The 22,900-nt window shown below is 48.7% G+C and overlaps 1 protein-coding gene across 1 annotated transcript in view; it reads right to left on the bottom strand.

The window, feature by feature from the left end:
• LOC119461848 (serine-protein kinase ATM) overlaps window positions 1-22,900 on the bottom strand; it is a 754,892-nt gene that overhangs the window by 479,823 nt on the left and 252,169 nt on the right. The window contains exons 25-26 of the mRNA XM_037723219.2: window positions 19,693-19,879; window positions 9,066-9,151 (exon numbers count right to left, since the gene is read on the bottom strand). Of these exons, the coding sequence (XP_037579147.2) occupies window positions 9,066-9,151; window positions 19,693-19,879 (273 nt within the window). The remainder of the gene's footprint in view (window positions 1-9,065; window positions 9,152-19,692; window positions 19,880-22,900) is intronic.

The raw sequence follows: 22,900 nt of genomic DNA, 5'->3' as shown, positions 1-22,900 counted from the left end.
CTGACATAATCTCGATGTACGTGGACATAGAGCATCGAACGTGGGACAGTATTCTACCATACGTTACCTTTGCGTATAATACTGCAGTACAAGAGACGACACATTTTACGCCATTTGAACTTGTTTACGGCCGGAACGTGACAACGACACTGGACGCGATGTTACCCGTGAATAACAGCAGCGAAGACGACCCTGACGTTAGTGAATACATAGAAAGGGCAGAAGAGGCACGGCAGTTGGTGAGGCACCACATCGTACAACAACAATACGCCGACGCAAACCGATACAACCTAAGGCGAAGAGAGGTGCAGTACAACCCCGGAGACAAAGTGTGGGTATGGACGCCTATACGCACGTCCGGTCTTTCGGAAAAGTTACTGCGCCGTTATTTTGGCCCTTATAAAGTACTTCGCCGGCTAAGCCCCTTAAACTACAAGGTAACTCCCGAAGGTCAAGTGTGCTCCACACGACGCAGGACTCGCCCAGAGGTCGTACATGTTGTACGAATGAAGGCTTACTACGAAAGGCATTGAATAACAGAATTAGCACATGTGCCCAAGAATACCACCGGCCGTCCCTGAGCTTTGTTTTTCTACAACTGTCGGCCTGTCTAGGCCTTTTCTACGCATCAGGACGATACTTTTTCGGAGGGGGACTAATGCCGCCAGCATACTGAGAACGAAAAGATGGCCGCCCATCATAGCTGTGTCTCAAAGAACCGCCACAACACAAGCGTCAAGCTGGGCACCGCAAGGCAACGCTGCGCCGCACGTACCCACACCACGTGCTGACAGACCGGCAGCTCGCGCTTGAGGATCGGATAAACGGCACGCGACAGGAGGTGAAAAAGAAGAGAACGACGTTCGAAGAGGCGACGCTCGCAGGCGTTTTTGTTTAGTGTTGAGTCTCTAGAGTTCACGGGCACAGGTTCGCCCAGAATAAATCAGTTTTATTAGAAACGGTTGTCGTAACTGTTAGTTACAATATATATAAATAAATAAAAATAAAGCAATAGTAGTAAGACGTGGCACAGGTGTAAGCAAGGTGATTAGGTTTGATATTGAGCTGTCAGTAACTCCTTGAATTTTGAGCTATCACGCTCAATAACTATTGACTGCGGCAGTTCGTTCCAGTGCTCTATTGTGATGGGCATGAAATATTTATGAAATGCGGTGGTAGTTCCATGAAGACGTTGTACACTAAAGCTGTTGAAAAGTCGACGAGAAGTGCGGTGAGGGTGAGGAGGAAGAAGAAGTGTATTACGCAACTGGGGAAAAATAGTAGTAGAGTTTGTGAAAAAGACACAGTTGTGCAATCGTGCGGCGAGTTGACAAGGACTGGAGATTAAGAGAAGATTTAATGCTACTAATGCTGGTGTTCCAATCGTATTGTGAAGCTATAAATCGCGCAGCCCGATTCTGTACAGATTCTAGTGCGTTAAGTAAGTCTGATGAGGGCTCCAAATTGGTAACGGATATTCGAGTTTAGTGCGGATGAATGTTTCGTAGGCAAGTTTTCGAATAGAAGCGGGTGACATTGATAGGGACCTCTTGATTAAGCCGAGCGATCTAGAACAATCAGCCGCTAGTTGTAAGATGTGGTCAGACCAGGTGAGTTTGTTAGATATTGTGACGCCTAGGTAGTGGTATGTATCTCTGCATGAGAGGACTGATGAATTGAGGGAATAGGGGTAAGTGCTGTTGTTTCGCTGCCGAGAAATGGACATGAAATTACATTTTGAAGTGTTAAGTACCATAAGCCAGCGTGAGCACCAGTTAGTTATTTCGTTGAGGTCATTTTGCAGCGACAAATGATCAATTTCAGAGGTTATGCGCCAGTACAGGACGCAGTCATCTGCAAACAAACGCACTGAGGATGCTATGTTGTTAGGGAGGTCGTTCATAAAAATTATAAACAAAAGGGGACACCAAGGACCGAACCTTGAGGAACACCGGACCTCACCGTTTTGCTAGCCGAGCTACGGTTGTCAATGACTGCGTACTGAGACCTGTTAGTAAGAAAATAATGGATCCATGATAATATTAAAGGGTCAAGACTGAGGCAAGAAAGCTTGGTCAATAGTCAACGATGGGATACACGATCACATGCTTTTGAAAAGTCGAGGTAGATAACGTCTGTTTGGAAGCCGGAATCCAGATTGAGGTGAATGTCTGTGGTGAACTCGAAAAGCTGTGTTTCACATGAAAGACCTCGCTGGAAAACATGCTGATTAGGAAAAAATAACGAGTGGTTATCCAGATGGGAGGCTACGTGGGAGTACATGTTCTAAGAGTTTGCAAGCTATGCATGTCAGAGAGATGGGGTGATAATTCGATGGATCAGAACGGCTGCCAAATTTGTGTATGGGAATGACATGGCTGATCTTCCAGTCTTCGGGAATCGAGCTGGTGGAAATGGATTGATGAAAAATAAATTGTAATAAGGCACTGGAAATTCATTTAGTTCCTTTTATGAGTTTAACAGGTATGTTATCAGGGCCGTGGTGTCGTGGTGTTTTCTTTCTTGTGTCTTCGTTTTTTTTGCGCAGTTTATTAACGTCTAAAAACTTTCTTGTTCTCGAGCCGGTAAACAAGCGAGGAAACCTTCTCTCGCACTTGATACGGCCCGGTCCACTTCGGCGCCAGCGAGGCAGCGAACTGTTTGGTAGCATCGCTGAGAACGTGCTGGCGTTGAAGCGCCCACTTCGTAGTGGACGTTCCGATGCGAGCGATCGTACTGCGCCTTCTGTTGTGCCCATTTTGGGTGATGATTTTTTTTTTTGATGCCGGTTGTTGTCAAAGTAGCGACGCATTAGGCCTAACGCTTTACAAAGCCGCCTGTCGCACGTTGAGGGACACAACCTGGTGGACCGTGGTGTTGAGGTGTCGCACTTTGCTTCCCTCATTCTAGTTAGCCTCGTACCGAATTGAAATTACTCGTTCGATTCAAGAAAGCAAGTTTTGTTCACGTGAACTAAGCATCTGAAATGCCGCCCGGATTTTTTGCTAGCCGAATTTAACGTCGTACCACGTGGGCGCATCATCGCATGCAGAATTCCTCTCCCTTGCACTACTTTAGTGTTTGTCGAGTGCGTTGAGTGTACGCAGTGTAAGCGGAGTCACCCCTGGTTTGCTGTCACCTGCACATCGTCTGCGCTGCTGCCTCGGCCTACGAACGAGCCATCCCTGGCAACGGAGATGCCTGTGGCCAGTTCGGTGCAGCGACTTCGGCGGCCACCTATGTCCGGCTCGCAACGCTCGGCGGCTGGGAAAAGAGCCGGCAGTCACCAACGGCTACTGCAGCTCTCGTCAGCAGGGCGCGTCGGCGCGAGCGACGCTTGCTCGTGCAGACTTCTGCGTCGCCATTTCCGGAGTTGTGGGCTGGAGTCGTGCCGTCGAATCTGCAGACGTGGTGCTGTGACCAACGGACGCCAGCGGTGAACCCCAGAGACAATGTCGGCTCGCATGTTATGGAAAGCGTGTGGACATTTCCTCGGCGCGGCCACTGTCGCATGTACAAACCTTTGTTTGTGACATATTTCGCCGGAGTATGCAGTGATTTAAGGTTGGGGGATGAGGGGATGCGCGACTCTCATGCGTCCCCTGATGTTTTCCCCGCATGGCTCCAGTAATCCGGCTTTGCCACGTAGCTTTACGGCGGTGGAGTTTGTGGGTTCTTGGTGTCTCACAGAAGACCAACCACCGCGGGTTCGAGCTTAGCGAGCCACAGGGCCGCGTCACCCGTCGCCTCCAGCACCCCTCGCGCGCAAGCTCAGAGGCCGCAAGGGGCTACCAAGCGAGGCACGCAAAAACACAGTAAAGCCCTGTGTTGACGGAAACCGTTTACTGAAACAGTCGGCACCAGCACTGCACAAATGCCTGCGCATTGGGGAGCCAAAGGGGTCCCGCACCAGGGCGAAAATACAATAACAGGCGCCTATAGCACGTCGCCGCGAGAGTACAGGCTCAAGCTGGGACACGCCGCTAGGAAAAGTCCCGGCGGCTATGCTACTTGCTTTGGCGATAACCAATGGGTCAACTCGCGAGAGCATGGGCAATATCCTTCGGCTTAGGCTTTCGGCAAGTGCGGCTCGGTGGGGCACGACCTCGCACGACTAATGGCACCGCTCGTCGGCTTACCGTCGGGAAAAAGATCAGCACAAAGTACGCGCTCCCCGCACGGGCAAAGGCACCGTGCGCGAGCTCCAGTCCTAGTCTCAAAAGTGTCGGCAGACGAGAGGAAAGCAAGTACGTACCGTGCGCTGGTCCCAGAGAGAAGTGAGGGCCACGCTCCGCCGCTAGCAGCCGAAACGCGGCCGCCTCGTGACGTCAGCGCCCTGCCCTCAGCGCAACCCACCGCATGCACAGGGCCACCACGGGAACCAGTTACGAGGAGGACGGGGAAAAACCGGGACGGTAGGAAAAGGTAAAGCCCGCGCAATGGCGCCAGCGAAACCCTCAATCCCCACAAGTTGCGGCGTATTATGCGAGATGGCGCTAGTGTTGCGCTGCTAACGCCACCTGACGGCGGGGGGGGTTACGCGGGCGCAAAAGGAAGATTCCTCTTTGGGTTGGGATCGGCGACCAACACGCACAAACGCTTCCCGGGACCGTCTCGCGAGGCTAAGAGCAGGACACCGGTATGGACGAACACGGATCATTCGAAAGCGCTACCGTTCGCGTGACCGTACACGGGAACGACTAGGCAATGGTGTCATAGTGTAGGAATAAACGTGACGGCGGCGAACGAGCCGTGCCGTCGTTCCTACTGAGAAGGCGGCCAGCCAAGCGGAGGCCGCCACGACCAGCGTCTCAAGCTCCTGGAACAACACTGCGCGTGCCGAGCTTGCACTTCGAGCACGCGCTGCGCTTCTTTATTGTTTACTTCCTTGACAGTCGGCGCCAAGGCACCGGTTGGGAGCGCCGACCAAAGCGCCCCGCGTTGCAGCGTCGGTGGGCGCTACAATAGCATGGGACGAATATATTCGCTCGCTATCCGGTCGCGGTGAGTCGGACTTCCTTGATTTGTCGCGCGCCCATGTGAATGTTCTATTGGTAGTAATTCGGCTAGCATGTATTAGTGTATGAAAGGTGCAATAAATGCCCTTTTGATTGTTTGCACTACTGTGTTGTCGTTCCTTTGTCCCAAGAGCACATGTGAGACCCCACATATCGCTGAATGCAAACATTCTAGCTGCATTCCTCGACTGTCGCATAAGCGTGGCGGCTCGGTGCACATGTTTTGCATATGTGCGGGCCTTGAAAATTGTTGGTTTGGTTATAGTGCAGTACCGCTTATAGTGCGGATATTCGTGACTCCGGCGACTTACATTATAAGTGGTCTACACTGTACATTGCTTTCCTCGGAGTTCGGCACGCACCGCGTCAAATACGCTATCGAGCAACACTGGTCTTTCACACCACCACGCGTAGCTGCGCTCAAGCAGCAGTTCACTATTTCACTTCTCCATTGACCTCTCTCTTGCAGGTGCCTGGCTGCGAAACAGCATCACGCTACACGCAGCAATGCAAGAGATCGTGCATACACTTCTCGCACCGCGCAAATTCGATTCGATATTTGGCTTCTTTTTCTTGATGCGATTTGAAATCTACTAATTGGTATTCGCACAGCCCTAATTTTCGACTTACCAGATGGACAGCTTCTGCCCCATCAGAAATGTGGTTGGCTAACCATGTGCTCACCCCGTGGCACTGACAGTGCTTGGACTCTCGTGCGCATCCCGCAATGGGTTCATATAAATGTGTGGGGGCTGGCCTCCAGTCGGGAACCAGAGAAATTGAATCAAAGGCACTCTAGAACACATGAGTAACTGCTGTAAAAGAAGCAGGAGCACTTGGCGTGCCTCAAAATGTGGATGACTGTCTGTGATACCTATTTCTAGATGACTACAAACAAAACATCCATACATGCTACAGTTGGCACTGTTGTGCCTTCATTCTCACCTAGCTGACTCATCTATCCCTCGGCAGCTTAGTGCTACACAGCCCCACAGTGACTATGTCACTAACCAGCTGGGGTCCTATTTGTACAAAGAGTATGGGAAGAAGCCGCGCATCACATTGCAGTGTGCATATCAGGCTGCTGCTCATGTGCCCTTATCGTGCATTCTGGAGCCAACAGCGGTGTTTCATTGGTTTGGGAATGTGCAGCAGAGTTTGCGATATGCATACAATCTGATAACAAACCCCTCTACAGTAAAACCCCGGTGATACGAACCCAGCAAGTACGAATTTCGGTGTGATACAAATTCGTAACATTCCCAGGCCGAAATACATTGCTCGCAATACGAAAAAAATCGGCTGTTCCGAACGTGTTGCCCGCCGCTACGGATCATACGAACGCATGAGCAACAGCGACGGTGGCCGATCTAGCGGGGCCACCGGCATAGACAAGCCGGCACAGCGGGATCTGGGTGGGATCCATAGTCGCCAAGCAACCGACTCCATCACGGAGCTGCGCAATCTCCCATTGGCCCCCACGTCGAGCGAACCGGACCACATCACAGCCTAGCCGATGCTTAGCGAGAAATTAGACGAGGACCAATGCTGCAACGACGACCGCAGCGCAGCCCCGACGGCCAAAACGCTCCCTGCACTCGACTTGCTCAGGCGTTCAGTGGCGTGCCAAAACATTCCCAAGATCACGTGCGCGCACTTATACGCCTTTCAGAAGGCGATCGTTGACGATTTGGACAAGAAGAAAACGTCCCGTTTATACTGTCACCTGTAGTAGTGGGAAGTGGTTTTTCAAGGGACCGCGAAAAAAAGAGAGAGAGAGAGAAAAAAAAAAGCCGCAGTTTCGCCCAAAAGGTGAAGCAACGAAAAAGCAGCAGCAGCAGCGAGCGAATTTACCCTTGCGCTGTCTCTCACTTCAATGCGAACTAAACGTTGAAGGCACAGCGCATACGTAGCTACTGGCACTTGGCGCACTTTGTCAACATTGCAGATAATTTTGACGATAAGGTCCACGCGGGCACGCACTATGCGCACGTCGCAGATAGCTTTCAGGATACAGCTACGGTGGCTAGCGTAATACGGCAGTAACGGCACCCGCGCGGGTGCATCGTATCTGCAACGTGCCAGTCGCTTGTTGCAATGCATTGGTTGCTTGTTGCAATGTACAAGCTGGCTGCACCGATAAATTTACGTGACCGCCACATTCAAACGCAACGTAACATGCCGGTACATTATAGATTGGCGAAATATCACAGGGCACGCCCGGTTATTCGAACACGAAAGCATTTGCGATGGTTAATTCGAACATACCGCGCACCGACAATGCTCTCAGCAGCGCGCCAAATCACATGCCGGCGCCTCCGACCGGCATTGCTCCGACACCGCCAGAGAGCAAAAGCTTAGGCGAGACCCCTCAATGCCGCGCGGAGAAAAAAAAAAAAAAAACGCGGCGTCACGCCAAGGTCGCCGTTTCTGCGTGGCACTGTAACACGCGTGTACGTGCCGACGTCTCAGCCAAAGCTGCGGCTGCAGCGCAGAGGGAAGCAACGGCGGAGGCCCAGTTCGGCCAACGCTCGCTTCAACGGCAGAAACCGAAACTTCAGGAAGCGGGCTAAGCGGCGCCGGGCCTGCGGGAGCGGCGGACGCGCACGGAGACAGTCGAAGGTGAGGGGGCTACGAGGGTGTTGAGAGGAAGGGCGAGGAGCCACCGAAGCGACAGAGTTGCCGAGGCCAAATCTGCTTCCCTGCCGCGCTCCTCCCTCACCTGCGACGGTCCCCGCGTGTGCCCGCCGCCGTGGCGCCTCTTCCTCTTCACTACCACAATCTCTCTCTCTCTCTCGCCGTGCCTGCGCCGCCCGCTCCCGGAAGTTTCGTTTTCTGCCGTTATCGCGAAGCGAGCGCGGGTAGTTTCGTGGCCCTCGCACGATATGTGCTTGCGCGCCGCGATATTTCATAAATCGCACCTTCGTACGTCGTGCTATGGTGCACGAATATTTCAAAAATAAGTCCTTCTTTTAATTCGAACAAATTTTTGGGCCCCTTCGAGTTCGCATTATCGAGGTTCGACTATACATGGAAGTCAATGGGATTTAGGTCGCGACCCCGAAAACGCGACGTATCAGCCGGGAAAACGCAGCAGCGCGGAAGGTAGCAATGCGATTCCACTATTAGAAATATTTTCTGGTAAAAATAGATTCATTTTTCTTGATATTGTGTATGTTTTGATGATATGAATTTCAGGTGATACGAATATCTCACGCGACCCCGCGAGATCCGTATCACCAAGGTTTTACTGTAGCTATCATTGCAACAACCACATTCGCCAAGCTTTAAATACACCAAGTGGGGTCTTGTACAAAAGCAATAACAAGATAGCCCACTAGTGAGAATTCTATTAAAGTACGCTAGGGTCAGGCACCGTGTACTGCTTGTTTGTTTGCAAATCAGCTGCGGGAAGCACGCATTCAGTCCTTGCTGTGCCGCAGGCGCACATGGCCTCCCGTAGACCTGAAGTTCCCTCCATTGTGTTTTTGGGACAGTGGAAATTTGGGCTGGTTGGTTCATGGTCTTCAGTCGTTCTGTCTGTGCTATACAATCCAAGTTTTTGGGACTAGTGGTTTATTTTCAAAAAGAATTCCACATACATTCTCAGGCTTGCACATTTCCTCTGTAGCACTGGCTGAGACATTGCACACTCAATCAAATGTGCACATCCTGTCAGGCAAACCCAACTATTGGCTAATATAGTTAGTGCCACTTTTGCTTATTGCAATGCTACTCAGCAATGGCAGCAATCTTTAGAAACATATGCATCCTCAAGGCGCATAAATAAATTTTTCGATTCATTTCAGGCATTGTGCATTTGGGCTTACAAGCTATCTGCTTGGTAGCTGCCCAAAGAGAAACCAATCAAATTATTGCACAAAGGCACTAGCACAAATATAGTGCAAACTGGTGTCTCCATAGACAATGAATGTCTTCATGTCATGCAATGCATGCATACTCGAGCAGCCTTGTATTTAATGAACTCATCAAGTCTGGAAAAAAAGAGGGCCTTATGGCTTGCAAAAACAGGTGAGCCAGACTTACGTTGCATGAGTGGGAAGGTCACAGGCGAGCTGAAGTACAGACACCAGCACCTCAGGGAGATGGTCCACAAAAACCTGTTCCACAACCTGCACCAAACAACAGTGTTTGCATTCATGTGCAACTACCGTATTTTCCAGTCTATAAGTCGCACCTTTGTAAAAGTCACACCCCCCCCCCCCCTCAAAACAGCAGTTTTTCCAGAAACAAACGTATCTAAGTCACACTGGTGTACAAGTCTCACCTGTTCATTTGGTACACTATTTTAAAAAATTAGCAATGTTTCACTTTGTGAACGCAGGTCATGTGCAAGCGTATAGGTGCCATTTCTATATATGCGATAGCAATGATATGGACACTCCTGGCGCATTTCTGCCATCATGGCCGCTGTGATGTTCCATATAAAGTCCAAGGGCGATAACATCGTCCCTGCGCGCCGTATGCTGTACGTGCGAGTGAAAGTGTGCTATGGTGAGCCGAATCGCGCACAAGAGGGAAGCGAGAAGGCAGCGCAGGAGGGAGGGGGGCAGACTTGTACTAAGGTAGCAACTGCGTAGTTTGCGCAGTGGTGTGCGCCATATCTTGAACGCAATCTGCAGATGCGACAACTTCAGGGTCAGTCGACTCGCGGTCAGCCTGCCGCCGCTTGCGTTGCTGTGCCGTCTCTCTCGCACGGCGCTCGGCAACTCGATCACGAGACGAACCCGGTACCTCCACAGCGCACACACAACCCGTAGCAACTGCCAGAAGAGGTCGACCCAGCTTTTTGCGTGGCCATAGCACCTAATCTGATTTTGACAGCAGTTTATCAGAAAAAAAAAAAAAAACGTATGTCGGACCAACGAAACATTCAGAAAAACACGGCGACTTAAACACGGGAAAATACGGTAATTGTTTACAAACGAAAAACCAGTCAGGATGCAAGAGACAAGGGAAGAGAAAGTGACATGGAAAAAGTTGTCAACATAACATATTTCAATAACGAAAACAGCCCAAATCAGATAAGGAAGAAAGAAACAGCTCACCTAAATCAAAGTAGTAAATAAAAAAAGCATTTCGCAGTTGATTGCAGCCACTAGCTCCAAATAATAGAACTGATGCATTGACCCCTGGAAAAACTGCAGCACGCAAGTATGGAGCTATAAATTGAAGTGTGTGGGAATCGTCGGGTCCCATGACCATCGCATGTGCAGCAAATGTGATGTTGGGCGCACGCGTGTCAGGTTGGGTGGGAAGAGGGGAAACTTTCCTTTCGACGTGCCGAGGCAGAGCGCTGTTGGCAGCTCCCCCTTATCTCAACAAATGGTAGGACACAGTCACTCATGGTGCTGTCTGGTTTAATTGGGTGACCAAGCACTCCTGCATACTTCCCTCCATGTTCATCACCTCAGCCAATTCACCCGGGCAGCAAGGCAATACGGCATACTCTTACCAGTACCTACACTCAGGCTTGGGTTTTTTCTCCAGATCAATTGCGCCTAACCAGCACTCTTTGTCACTGTCGCCTGCAACAAGAATGTGGGGCTTGAAAAAGCATCCTGTGTACATTGCTGTTCCAGGAATTGCAAAGAAGGCAAGCCTGACCAGCGCGGCTCTCAAGCAGATCACATTGGAACATTTGCATTGTTCATACACTGACCGCATCCATGTTTACACGGACAGTTCGGTCTCGGAAAGTTCGACAGGCGCTATTGTTATACCATATCGATCAGTCGTCATCAAGTTTAAGACATCCCACGTTACGACATCTACAGGTTCCGAACTGGCCGCTTCTAGAGCTGCAGTGGAATACATTGAAAAAGAACCACCTAGCAAATGGGCAATACTTTGTGATTCGAAAGCACCCCTACAAAGCTTGCGAGGTTTACGATGTGGAAATTACTAGTGGCTGCCAGGACATTGCGGCATCATCGATAATCACCTCACCGATGACGCTGCCTGATGTGCCCAGGCTGGAGCACCGCCACTTACCTTATGCCTTATCGAGAGTAGACGCTGCAAGAGAGCTTCACAATCTCGCGCACGCCATCACGTTGAGTTACTGGCACACTCCGCAAAACTCTAACCATTGATTATACAGCCTCGACCATTAACTGAAGCTATCAAAAAGCCTTTCACGACGCGACACTACACTGCTCTATCAGCTGTGGGTAGGAGTAGCCTTTACTAACTCCTACAACTAACAAATTGGAATGGCAGACTCACCCATGTGCGCTAAGTGCAAGTGTGAAGAGACCATCAATCATCATCTGTGCCACTGTTCCCACTTTGATAATGAAGGCCAGACTCTCCAGTATGAATAGACTGGACGATAGGTCATTTACAGAAGCAAAGGTCTTGGGAGCCTGGCCTCACAGCTCATCCGTCCAGAACGCCACTTGAACTCTTCTTCAGTACCTGAAGGCAACAGACTTGTGTGCCAGACTGCAGCTGTGCTGCACCTAGCTTAGTGTATATGAAAGTGCGATCAAGACTCGCGTCTTCTCCCTCTCTTTCATTCATTCCCCCAACCTCTCCCCACGTGTAGGGTAGCAAACTGGAAACAGTCTGATTAACCTCCTGCCTTTCCTTCTTCCCTTCTTCCTCTCTCTACATTAAGTGACAATGGTACGGGGGCATTTACAGCCAAAGCTTGTTATAACCAATTCTCACCAAACATCATCATCATCTTCTTCAGCCTGTATTTATGCCCACTGCAGGGAGAAGACCTCTCCCTGCGATCTCCAATTACCCCCGTCTTGCGCTAGCTGATTCCAACTTGCGCCTGCAAATTTCCTAACTTCATCACCCCACCTAGTTTTCTGCCATCCTCGACTGCGCTTCCCTGCTCTTGATTTCCATTCACCAGACATAACCTTTGTTATATCCAATATTCGTTATACGCTGTCAGGAGAGAGTGGTAGTGCCAGCGAGCCTTTAAGTAGTTAGGGGGACTGTCGAGAGATGGTGCAAGTGTTCCATGGAAGACAAGAAATGTGCGCTCAGGGTGTCGAGCAAATTGCAGAATTCAAACTCCCTGACTTTTCCAGGTTTTTCCTGAAAATTTTAGCTAAATTTCCCTGACCCATACAACAGACACCATTTTGTAGAAATGGTCCAGGAAGCACATAAAAAATGTAGAGAAAACACATTTCATTGTAGAGAAAAACATATTTATTGCAACTGCCCTCATTCTTGAAATGCACTTCAATTACGGTTTGAGGGAGTTTATTCTTCCTGAAGGATAGAAGCTTCAAGTTTCGCTTCAGTGAGCACCCTTTGCATTTTTTCTTGCAGCTCTTTAATCAGACATGCCGCTCACTTTTTCTTTTTCTCCAATTCAGTTGTTGTCACGATCCGCCCCGGACTCGTGAACGAGGGAGGGTCGAGGCAACCTTCGTCCCAGAGACAACACACAGCGGGCTGGTGGTGACTGACCGCCGAGCACCTGTGCTTGTTGGTGTTTATTCGGTGCGGTCAAGCAATGTTGCCCACTGAGCTTGGCGGGCCACTGAGCCTAACGGGCCAACGAAGAATCTGGTCGGGTGACGTCACATGATTGTCAAAGTTGTGTCCCCCTGTCTCTCCCTCTTCATTATTTCCAGCTGCTCTCTGTAGACACTGTAGGCACCACGAACTGTCTTCACCATCCTGTCGGTATTTTCTAATTCAGCTATGCCACCTGCCACCAAGGCCGCATCATGCATTACTCTCTGTGCTACGAGAGATTATTCTTTCAAATTCTCAACAAGGCACACCTTGTTGACAGAAAAGCCTCTCTCTACCGCAGTGTTGCCGTGAGATAAGCAGAAGGCAAATTTCACAAAGAACTGCAGCTCCTTGTGATCCTCTGGACATGTTTGTCCACAGAGTATCCAGCCTCTGTTGCTTCCTGTAAAAATGTGTCAATTATGCCTGTTAGCACACCTTCACGTAGAAGCGATGGTCTCGCTCTGCTTGCAAGCCAGTCATCCAGTGGTGCTTGGTAAATACTTCAAGTGCCAGAGTAAGCTGCCTGGTGCCAGCCTCCAAAGACAATACACAGACAGGGTCCAAACAGCTTGCACCCACAGCCAATTTGTACTTAAGCGGCAATCTTTCCACCTCTTTCTGTGCACAAGCCTTGACATGTAGCCTTTCTTGAAATTCAACATTGCAAGCTGCGACAACTTCTTGTTCTTGCGGAGCTCGTTTCTTGCCAAAAATCCAAGGTCGGATACAGCTACATTTATTAGGTTTTCCGGTATGCTTAAGTCTATCTTCATCAACTTGGTGATCGTGTCGGCACCATCGAGAACTTCCCTTTTTACAATTCTTGACAGCAGTGAACGCAGAATGCTCTCTACTGCTGCTGATAGGAATCAAACCATTTGTTTCTCTGTCTGAAATTCACGAAGAAAGGGCAACAATTCTTCAGCAATAGAAAGAGCGAAGGCTAGCTTGGCTCACAAGACCTGATCAGACACAGCCTCTTCAACCACTTTTGTAGCTTGAGCACGTTGGCCTCTTGTGCGCTTTTTCTTTACACGGCAGCACAAATGAAATGAGGTGTGGCAGGATTTCAAGTGCCCTACAGATTACGCTACTGTTCTCCAGCCACGTCACTGCACACAACTTCATGGGAAATTTCGAGCACCCCATGAGGCTGACAAAGTCCGCGCAATGAGCAGAAACACATTTGAATAGGTTGTAGGCGCTTCGAAGAAATGACATCAAATCCCAGCAAGGATGCAACATGGCCAGCTTTATAAGCACCATAAATTACATGGAGGCTGCAGCTTCCTATGTCGCAGATACGGCTCTCATCTGACTCCCGAAGCTCTGCTTTCAGAGACCTCAGAAACTTAAAATTGACATTTGGTCCGTCCATAGACACTTGCAGGATTTTGTATCCTTTTATTTCCTGCAAGGCTTTCCAAAAAGCTGACACCAAGTCTTCAGTGCACGTGTGACGCAAGAAACAAGACATCAGGTAGCGAGTCTTGACGCTGTCAGCAGCGTCCCAGTACCTAACGAGAACATACATTTGCTGTTTCTGGGTGACCTCGTTTAGTAACTCCTCGAAACAGACTACCAGGTAAGGCACGTTGACTAGGCTCGAAAGCAACATATTCCGAAAGAATGGCGCAATGCCATGACAAATGGTGTACTCTACCTTGTCTTTACCCAGCTGAACTCTTGCAGCCACCTTTGAAGTCAGAAGGGAGAAAAGTGCCGCAGAGCAAAAAGATTCGCGCATCACTATAGTATTAAGACACCAAATTATTTCTGTTTTCATCAAATTGTTCTCCAAAAAAAAACCACACATTGACACTTGCACAGCAGCTATGGTCACTGCAACTTCGGTAGTAGCAGGCCCAGATTTAGTGCTACTGCCAGGCGAGGCATCCATCGGGCTCTTAAAAATATGATAACAGCTTTCGCTGGGAAGCACGTCTGAAAAAATTCAAAGCAGCAATATGCTTTTTGCTAGAGGCATAAATTGAAACTGCCCTGTGACCCATGTTGCTTAGCAAAAAGGTTTTGCGGCAAACTGAGTAGACGGCTTGGTGCGGATCATTTTTCACAGGCCTAATTATTGCCTGTGGAAAATTTGTGCTTTCATCACATTGCATAGTCGGAGACACTTGGGTTCGCCCAGTCCGCATTAAACGAACGCTTCTTGCTTCCTGAAAAATGAAAAATCTTTTGCAGCACGCGACACTAAAACTCGCGCCTGAAATGTTGCAGGTCCGACGAATTTCTTCTATCCACTGTTACAGAAATATGCAGATATGTTCACGTCAAATGAAAGAAGCACCTAGTCATCGCCATCGTCGCACACCACAACTCGCACCATGCAGGATCTGGAGGAAAATGCGATGCTCACAATTCACACACCCCTAGTCGTAGTGTAACACAAAAGACTTAAACAAGCACATCCCCATGTTGTATTTTTTGCGTGCGGCTTGTCATGGCTCGGCTCGACTTGCTCCGCAAACCTGCCTCTGCAGCCAAGACACACAAACTAATTTTAGTGGAGATCAGTGCGCGCAAACGATGGCGCTAAAATAGGCGACCCCTAAAACATGCCATGTTCCACTTCGATTATGTAATTTTGGGTCCTGACGTCGTAAGAAAGCATTGCCTTCAAGATTCGCTACCAAAAAAAGCGCGCTGAGCGTGTGATTTGGATACCACATATCGTCTCTATATGGTAGTGTCCTTTGCAAGCAAACAATTTGCGAGACCTCTGCGAGTCATTAGTGTGGGCAGGCCCCAAGAAAGTAATTTTCCCTAACTTGTCTCGCTTGATTGACCTGACTTTTCCCAGTGGCTCAAAATTCCTTGACTTTTCCCAGTTTTCCCGGTCGCTAGACATCCTAGAGCTGTAGTTGCTGGATGAAGCACAAGGTGGCGGCACTCGTACTGGCGGTGGGGACCAAGTGGGAGCCAGAGAATGATGCATAAACCTGGAGCTCAATAATAAAGTAAAGAGAAGCATAGGCTCATCGTCAATCTTAACAAGTGGGGGATCAACATGGAGATAGTGAACGTGTCCAAAGGACTGCTTTAACACTTGCTTGGACAAACTGATCGCTCCGCCATGCGATGTGAATAAGTTGCGGCGCCCTTCAGAAAAAAGCTGATGGCATTCAACAGTAAGCTGGCAGGCGTGAATCCTGGGACAACAGCTACTGTGTTTCAGCCGTAAGGTTCCCACTCCACTGGAGGGCAACTACTGCGGTGCATTGGGCTCGACGACATCCAGGCCCCCAAGGAGTCTTAGGAGAAGAAGTCTTTCCTGAGGCAGTCAACAGAACGCTTTGCTAGACTGTGGCCGCTGCTCTCGAGGGCAGCGGAAGGAAGAGGTAGGACGCCTGCAGGAATTTGCATGATCGCGGTGACCAGACTGGGGAGTCCGAGAACAGATGCAGCTAGAGCTCCAGGAGGAGGGCATTGCCACTCTCGCAGAGTTGGCCAAGGCAGTCGATAGCTACATGGATGACGCATGGAGTCGTCTAAAGTACAAGCGCCTACTGACCAAGTGGCAAGGAAGAAGTGCTTCCTATACTCAATCGCCAAATCAAGTAAACGATGCGCTGCGGGTGAACAATCATAAGGGCATTCGCCCTTATTGCTGGCTCGTTAAGCGTCAAGGAACTGCCGAGAAAAAGTACAGATGAAGCAGAGCCCCACTGTCGCATTCATGTACACGCAACTTATGATTACAACGCCATAACATATGTTGCGTCATTCACCAACCACAGAACATGCATCAACAGGATGGCAAGCAGACGCTGAGCAGATGATGCGGTGACACCTCTCGAGGGGCCTTCCTACTGGCAAGGAGTCCTGCAGCTGCCACAGTGCTGCAAACTATTTGTGAGATGGAGTCCTCTGTCGAAACATTATGGTAGGAACTTCTTGACTGGGAAAGGCCTTTCTCTACATGTGGCACTGGGGGAGTGGACCATTGGCACATTGTGACATTTGCTAAATGTGAAGAGTTCTGTCGACAATAGAGGAAGAGCAGTCCTACAATCTCCAGTGATACTACTGCGGACTTCTGATTAGGAGCAATTTTTGGAGCACCAGAAATTTCATTTTGGAGCACTTTGGAGCAGGCAATTTCACATTTGGGAGCAGCTCAACATCATGAAGTATTTCGAAAAAGCGAGTTGCAATTTACATTCAAAGACCTCAATAATTCGTATGCTCTTAGAGAAGCTGGGTAAACATTTCTATCCATTGCAGAACTCGTGGAGAAAAAAATGCTTTTCTGTGCATGCGACACACGGACACAAATTGATATCGTTTCATATATTGCTAGTTTTCCCAGATGTCATTCCGTATATCCAGAAACAGAAATGATGGACACATTGGCGGCATGCAGTTATTATAATCACGTGTCATGCTGCGCTTCAAACAAGCTACAGTAGAACCCTGCTGTTACGTTCCCGGGTGCTGCATCTTCCCGCCTGTTAATTCGTTTTCGGATGGTCCTGGCATAGCTCCCATAGGACCCAATGCATTGGTAACCCCGCTGTTGCGTCGCAACTGTGGGACCATTCCCGCATCATGCGTTGAGAACTGCCACCCCGCACCAGCCCGAGCGGCCATTTTGACTTTTCATGTCGCTTGGCTTGGTGGCTTGACGATGGGTTTGGCTGCCCAAAGTGCCGGGGGCGACACCTATGACGTATTTTCGGTTTACGCCAGCAAAAGCATGGCCTTTGAGATCCGTATTTGCTATCTAAAGATGGTGTCAATGACGCGTTGGGGCCCTAAATTTGTAATGGCGCATAGATGTTCCGTATAAAGTCCAAGGGCGATAACGCCATCGCCGCACGCCGTATGTGCGAGTGAAAGTGTGTGAGGGGAGCCTAATCAGAGCTGCGTCGTCGAGTGTCCGTGATAAAGTTAGCCTCCGTTGGATGATTGGAACTTGACATGTCACAATGCATGCGTCTGACCCCTATGGTGACACCAATTGACACCTTAACTGGCAGCATCTGTCACGGCAGAGCTTAGCGGAAAGTGAACGCGTTGAACACACGTCGTTTCTCATCGTAAACGCTTATTTTCGGCCTGCCCTAGGAAGATTTTCAAGCAATAACAGTAACTTACAATGCCTGATTAAGGTATTTACCCGATTCTAATGAGCGCCTTTATTTTTTCAAGGAAAATTGAGCCAAAATACGCAGTCGCGGCATTCGTATGCTTTACCTCATAACAGGGCTGAATTGCAGCAAAGTTGACTTTAGAAAATGCAGCAGATCCAACGTGCCGGAATCTGTATACAGCGAAACTTTATGCGAGTGCATAAAGAGTCGAAACACAAGTACACGCACGCATGCACGTACACACACAGACAAGCACGTGCACACACAAATTATGCCAAGCCTTTTGTCAAGCAGAGTTGCTGACTACTAACGAGTATGACGGGTGCCTTGAACGCATCAGTTTCAAAAGCAGCATGCCCATACGTGAGTAGCGCAATTCTAATCCATTCTATCCACAAGAAGCGTTTATTTCCTCATTACCGTGCAGCCACGGATGCACGAAGGTGAGCTTTCTGGTTCTTATTTTTTGTTTGCCTCGCACGGCCACCACAACGGTGATTATGAATTATTGGCATCCCCTTTGAAACGGGGCAGTGACAAATAGTCACCCGTGAATGAATCAGGTATGCTATACATGCTGTTCATTCTACAATTTCGTATACATCTCCTTAATCTTTTTTTCCCTGCCTTAAAGCTTCTCTACCTTGTACCGCTGCCTATGCCTGTAACGAATCTGGTTGTATCAATCTGTTCCCTATGTCTTTTTTTCCACCAATACTGTAAACGTCTCTTGCTTATTTCGACTGCTGACTGGTTGATGCTTCCGTCCACTTTAAATCCAAGCGCTTCTGGAAGGTGTACGTTACCTACGGGTCTCACTGGTTGTATTTTTCGCATTCCATTAGAATGTGCCGAGTGGTCTCCAGATTCCTGCTGCAGCGTACACGTGCCTCATCTAGTTGCGAATATTTACTATGGTATGTTTTTGTTTTTAGGCCACTGGCTCGAGCCTCAAATAGCAAGGCATTTCCCTTCGTGTTACCTTACAAATCTGAAAAAAAAAATTGAATGAATAAAATGAATTATCCGTACCAACTACCTTGTGCCCAAACTCTTCCAAGTTACAAATTTTCCCTTCTAATTTCTTTCCACTCATTCTTGTAATTCACTGTCTCTATCTCTCTCACTTTCTTTCTGATGACTCCTGGTTGTTTGTTTAAAGTTTCGATTATCCTGTACTTGGTTGCCAACTTCCTTGGCCTCTTCCTCCATTCTGTGTCCACGCTTTTCATGTACAGATACTTGTGCACTTTAGCCGCCCATTTATTTTTCATCCACGCTCCTGAGCCTTCCTTCAAAACTAATTTTGCTCTGTGCTTCTCAGATGGTTTCGCGAAGGCAAGCACCATCTGGTGGTGGTGCAAGGAACTCAGCAGCATGCATACTCAGCTGTGATTGGTTGGCCTATTCGGCAAGAGAAAAGCCGGGCCACTCGCATGGTCATGAAACCCGGCGAGGTTCGCAAACCAAAAAGCTTCGCTTTTAAGACTGTGCAGCAAAGCTGACTTTACAATGCCAGGCACCACTGCGCAACACATAATAGACCCTTGCGCATTATTCTTGCTAAAAAATCGAGTGCGCATTAGATTTCCACTTTAATTAGGAGCTTTACAGTTATCTCTGTTCAGTGTAGTACTTTGGACACACAGAAAGCAGGTGCGCGCTCGATTTGGGGGTATGTTAGAGTCGGACAAATACTGCCAAGTGAATCAGCTTTATGTTCTGGCATTCTTTTTTGCATTTTGTTTATTTTTACCAGCCACATAATATGATCAATTTCAACGGTCCTGTCAGGGTTGAATTAACGGATCTCAACCGTATTCGCTGCGCTTAATTTTTACAGTCTTGTCGTGGCCAGTCACAAATGTAGCACTTTGGAGCAACAGTATCATCTCCGTCTTGCTTTTTACAAGGGAGTTGTGAAGATGACGATTTCAGCATAAGTTGTGCCATTCTCATTCTCTGAATGGGCAGCCTGCTTGGTCTTGCAGGTCCTATAATGAAAAGGGGCAGTGCCATCACAAGTGGCAAAAAATGCTGCTCACCTCTGGTGACAAGTGCTCCTGGAGGAAGCGCAGGGGCTCCGAGCTTGGCAATGCACGGCTCAGCACAGAGGGCGCCACCTGCCGGAGCAACTCCCTGGCAGGAATGGATACACTGTCGCTCACCAGCTGGACAGCCCTGCTGTGGCAGCACTCCACCACTGCTGGCAGGACCCGAACCCAGTGGCACCTGCCAACACAGCAACTTGAATGATTGCAGCGTGCAACTTTCACTCGAGTATTTCTCTACGAAGGAACTGATGCTGAACATTGTGTTGTGTAAGCGCCATGGTGTAAGAACAGGCGCTTCGACGCGTCTCACTAATGGTGGTGTTTCACGTCTGCACCGCTGCACGGCAGCACACGTTAGGAGGCTGAAAAAGCGGGAAATTCAAACGTGTAATTGTAACTGTACACAAAGCGCGTCGAAAAAATAAAAACCAATTTCTTTTTAATGTCTGTGCCTTCCACTATAATCATTAAAATCCTTCAGGCGCCAAAACAGACGATAATTACTCCGACCGTGCACGACAGCAGACGGCATGTGTCGATCCTTGGAAGCGGTCGCCGACACGCGTCGCGGGCAGACGATAAGCTCTTAGCTAAGCAATGCTTACTTCAAAATTGAGCAATCTTTCATCACCATTCTTGGTAAGCACTTAAAAATTCAGACAAACAGTCTGAATCTCAAGATGGGGAAGGGAGGTCTGCATCTTGAGCTGCGACGTTGCCTGGTGGAGACGGATTGTAGGCAAGAAGTGATTCGCAGCAAACTGCAACCGCGGGTCTTTCATGTGTAAAGATGGAGTTTCCATGCTCAGTGAAAAGAGCTCACTGCATGGTTCGTACATAGGATGCTCTCGAACTTAGAGACCAAGTCCTGCGAGCAGGAGAGTACGGGTACGAGAAGCACTTAGACCCGGCGTACGTCACAAGCTCATGGACAGCAGTGCATAATAAATTTGTTCTCGTCAGCACGTCCAGAAGAGCAAATTTGACAAATCTGCCTACGCTTGCGTAACACTAGGCTACAAGATAGGCCACATGGGTACGTACGTGCCTTCTGCACATCGATTGACATCTTTTCTTTATTAGGGTAGGGGGGGGGGGGGGGTTTACAAGTTGCATTTAATTCTAGTCTCTTTGCCGTCGTGAACGTTCAACAACTGTCAGCGCGGCACTGAGAGAAATAATATGCGCTTTTGTTTCCAAAATGCAGCACTGATTAAAACTCCCCTTTTAAGATTCAGCAACGTAGGGACATTGGCTTAAGGTTTGTCGCTAAAAACAGTAGCAGGCACTGTAAAAAGCACCTGTTTTTCTTACACCGTGGTCAGTGCGTCAGTGCACATGGCGGGGGCTTGACGTCATATATGTCACAATTGCCGCCGATATGAGATGTAGCCACGCTTGTGTCAATCCTTTTTGTTTTGCTACTGCCAGCAAACCTTGCTCTGGCACAAGCTTATGTTAGCATATTGAGATAACGACAGAGCCAATGAAGAAAGGATTGTTGTTCAACTGAAGCACTTCTGCTCATGAAAGATATCGTCATGGTTGATTCAAACAATTTGTCCATGATGGGGACAAAGACTTTGAGTCCTACGTTGAGAAACCTCAAACACAACCTCCAAGCCACAGAGGCGACCACCAAGTTGAAAGAAAATTTCCGTTTTTAGTTGACATAGGAAAGAAGGCGTATCAAACACTGGAGAATTTATTCGCTCCAGAAAAACTGGAACGCAAGGGCTAAAAAGACCTTGTTCAGGTCCTCAACGAACACTACGCCCTGGGATGGATGATGATCGCAGAAGGTTCCGACTTAACCACCACCAACTGCATTGGCAATTGAATTAAAATGGCTCGCCATATTGAATAAATTCGGCAACATCCTTGATGAAGCGTTGTGAGACCATTTCGTGGCATGGTTAAGAGACAACGTCACCCAAGCAGAGCTCTTGAAGAGGAGCAAACGACATTCACAGAGGAGAGTAACGTCACAAAATGCACTGAGCATGCCTGCACAGAGATAATAGAAGATACAGCTGCACTTATTTCTGGAACTGGAAGAAGTCGTAGTGGCAAAACGGCACATTCAAGGCGAAACGGTTGAATCTAAATCGCCTGGCAGAACTGCTAAAAAGGAGACATAGGGAAGGGATGAACTCAAGGTACAAGGGTATTTGAGTACGGTGAAGTGCGAAAGACGGGATGATGTGAGGCAAGAGAGACGGGACAAGCGCTTCATACAAGGGCGTTTCCGATGTAGACAGAGCCATGCTGTCAGCTCTTGCCCATTCTGTCATGTTTGCCAATGACTGGGCCAGCCGTTGTCAAAAGTCGTGATGCGCGGTGCAAGCTGTGGAAGACAACAGGGAGGATACTGAAGCCTATTATGAGAGAGACATACTGTTGCACAACATCTTTTCTTGTGACACTAGCAGCTACATGCTTACCATCAGAGAAGCTGGGAGAAATGTGAAAATGCAAATTCCTACAGTGGTGTCTGTTTCTACATTACCAGAGTGTTCACGGTCGACTTCCATTAATTCGACCCTGACGGGGCCAACAAAATTGATTGAACTATCTAGCGGGTCGAATTAAACAAGATGCAGAAAAAACGCCGAAACAAACCTCCGATTCATTTGGCAGCATTTACTCGATTCTAATACGACCTCGAATCAAACATTCACCCACTTTCTATGTGCACAAACTACTAAACTTACGTAAAAATGACAATACAGCTCATAAAGTAAAAAATGTAACACGCACTATATTTTTAGCAAGAAAATTATTGCACAACGACAGCCCGTTTCCCAAGGTCAGCTTCCTCGGCATTTCCCACCGGTTTTTCTCTCGCATCGCCGCCTCTTAGTGCGCGGCTTGGGGCACCGCCCTGTGCATTTGCACCTTGCACGCTAGTGCACAAGGCTTAGCGTGGCCTCTACTTGCACGCCGCGCCAATGCTTACAGGATGCAATTCACCAGTACCCCACATCTCTATCATGACTTGTGTGATTGCTCCACTGCCATTCTTGTAAACGATGGCACCTCCTCCAATACCTTAGGCTAAGTGTCGCCGTGTCTTTCAGGTGTACCGCGACATCGCCGCCGGAGACGCCACCCGCCCCGCTCTTAAGAAGAGCCTCCTGCTAAATGCCTTGGAAGTTGTAGGCCTGGACATGCACTGGACAACACAGTTAAGATGCCC

This window comes from Dermacentor silvarum, chromosome 8 (assembly GCF_013339745.2).
Source record: "Dermacentor silvarum isolate Dsil-2018 chromosome 8, BIME_Dsil_1.4, whole genome shotgun sequence".
Classification (NCBI taxonomy): Eukaryota; Metazoa; Arthropoda; class Arachnida; order Ixodida; family Ixodidae; genus Dermacentor; species Dermacentor silvarum.
This window is presented reverse-complemented; position numbering and strand designations above follow the sequence as displayed.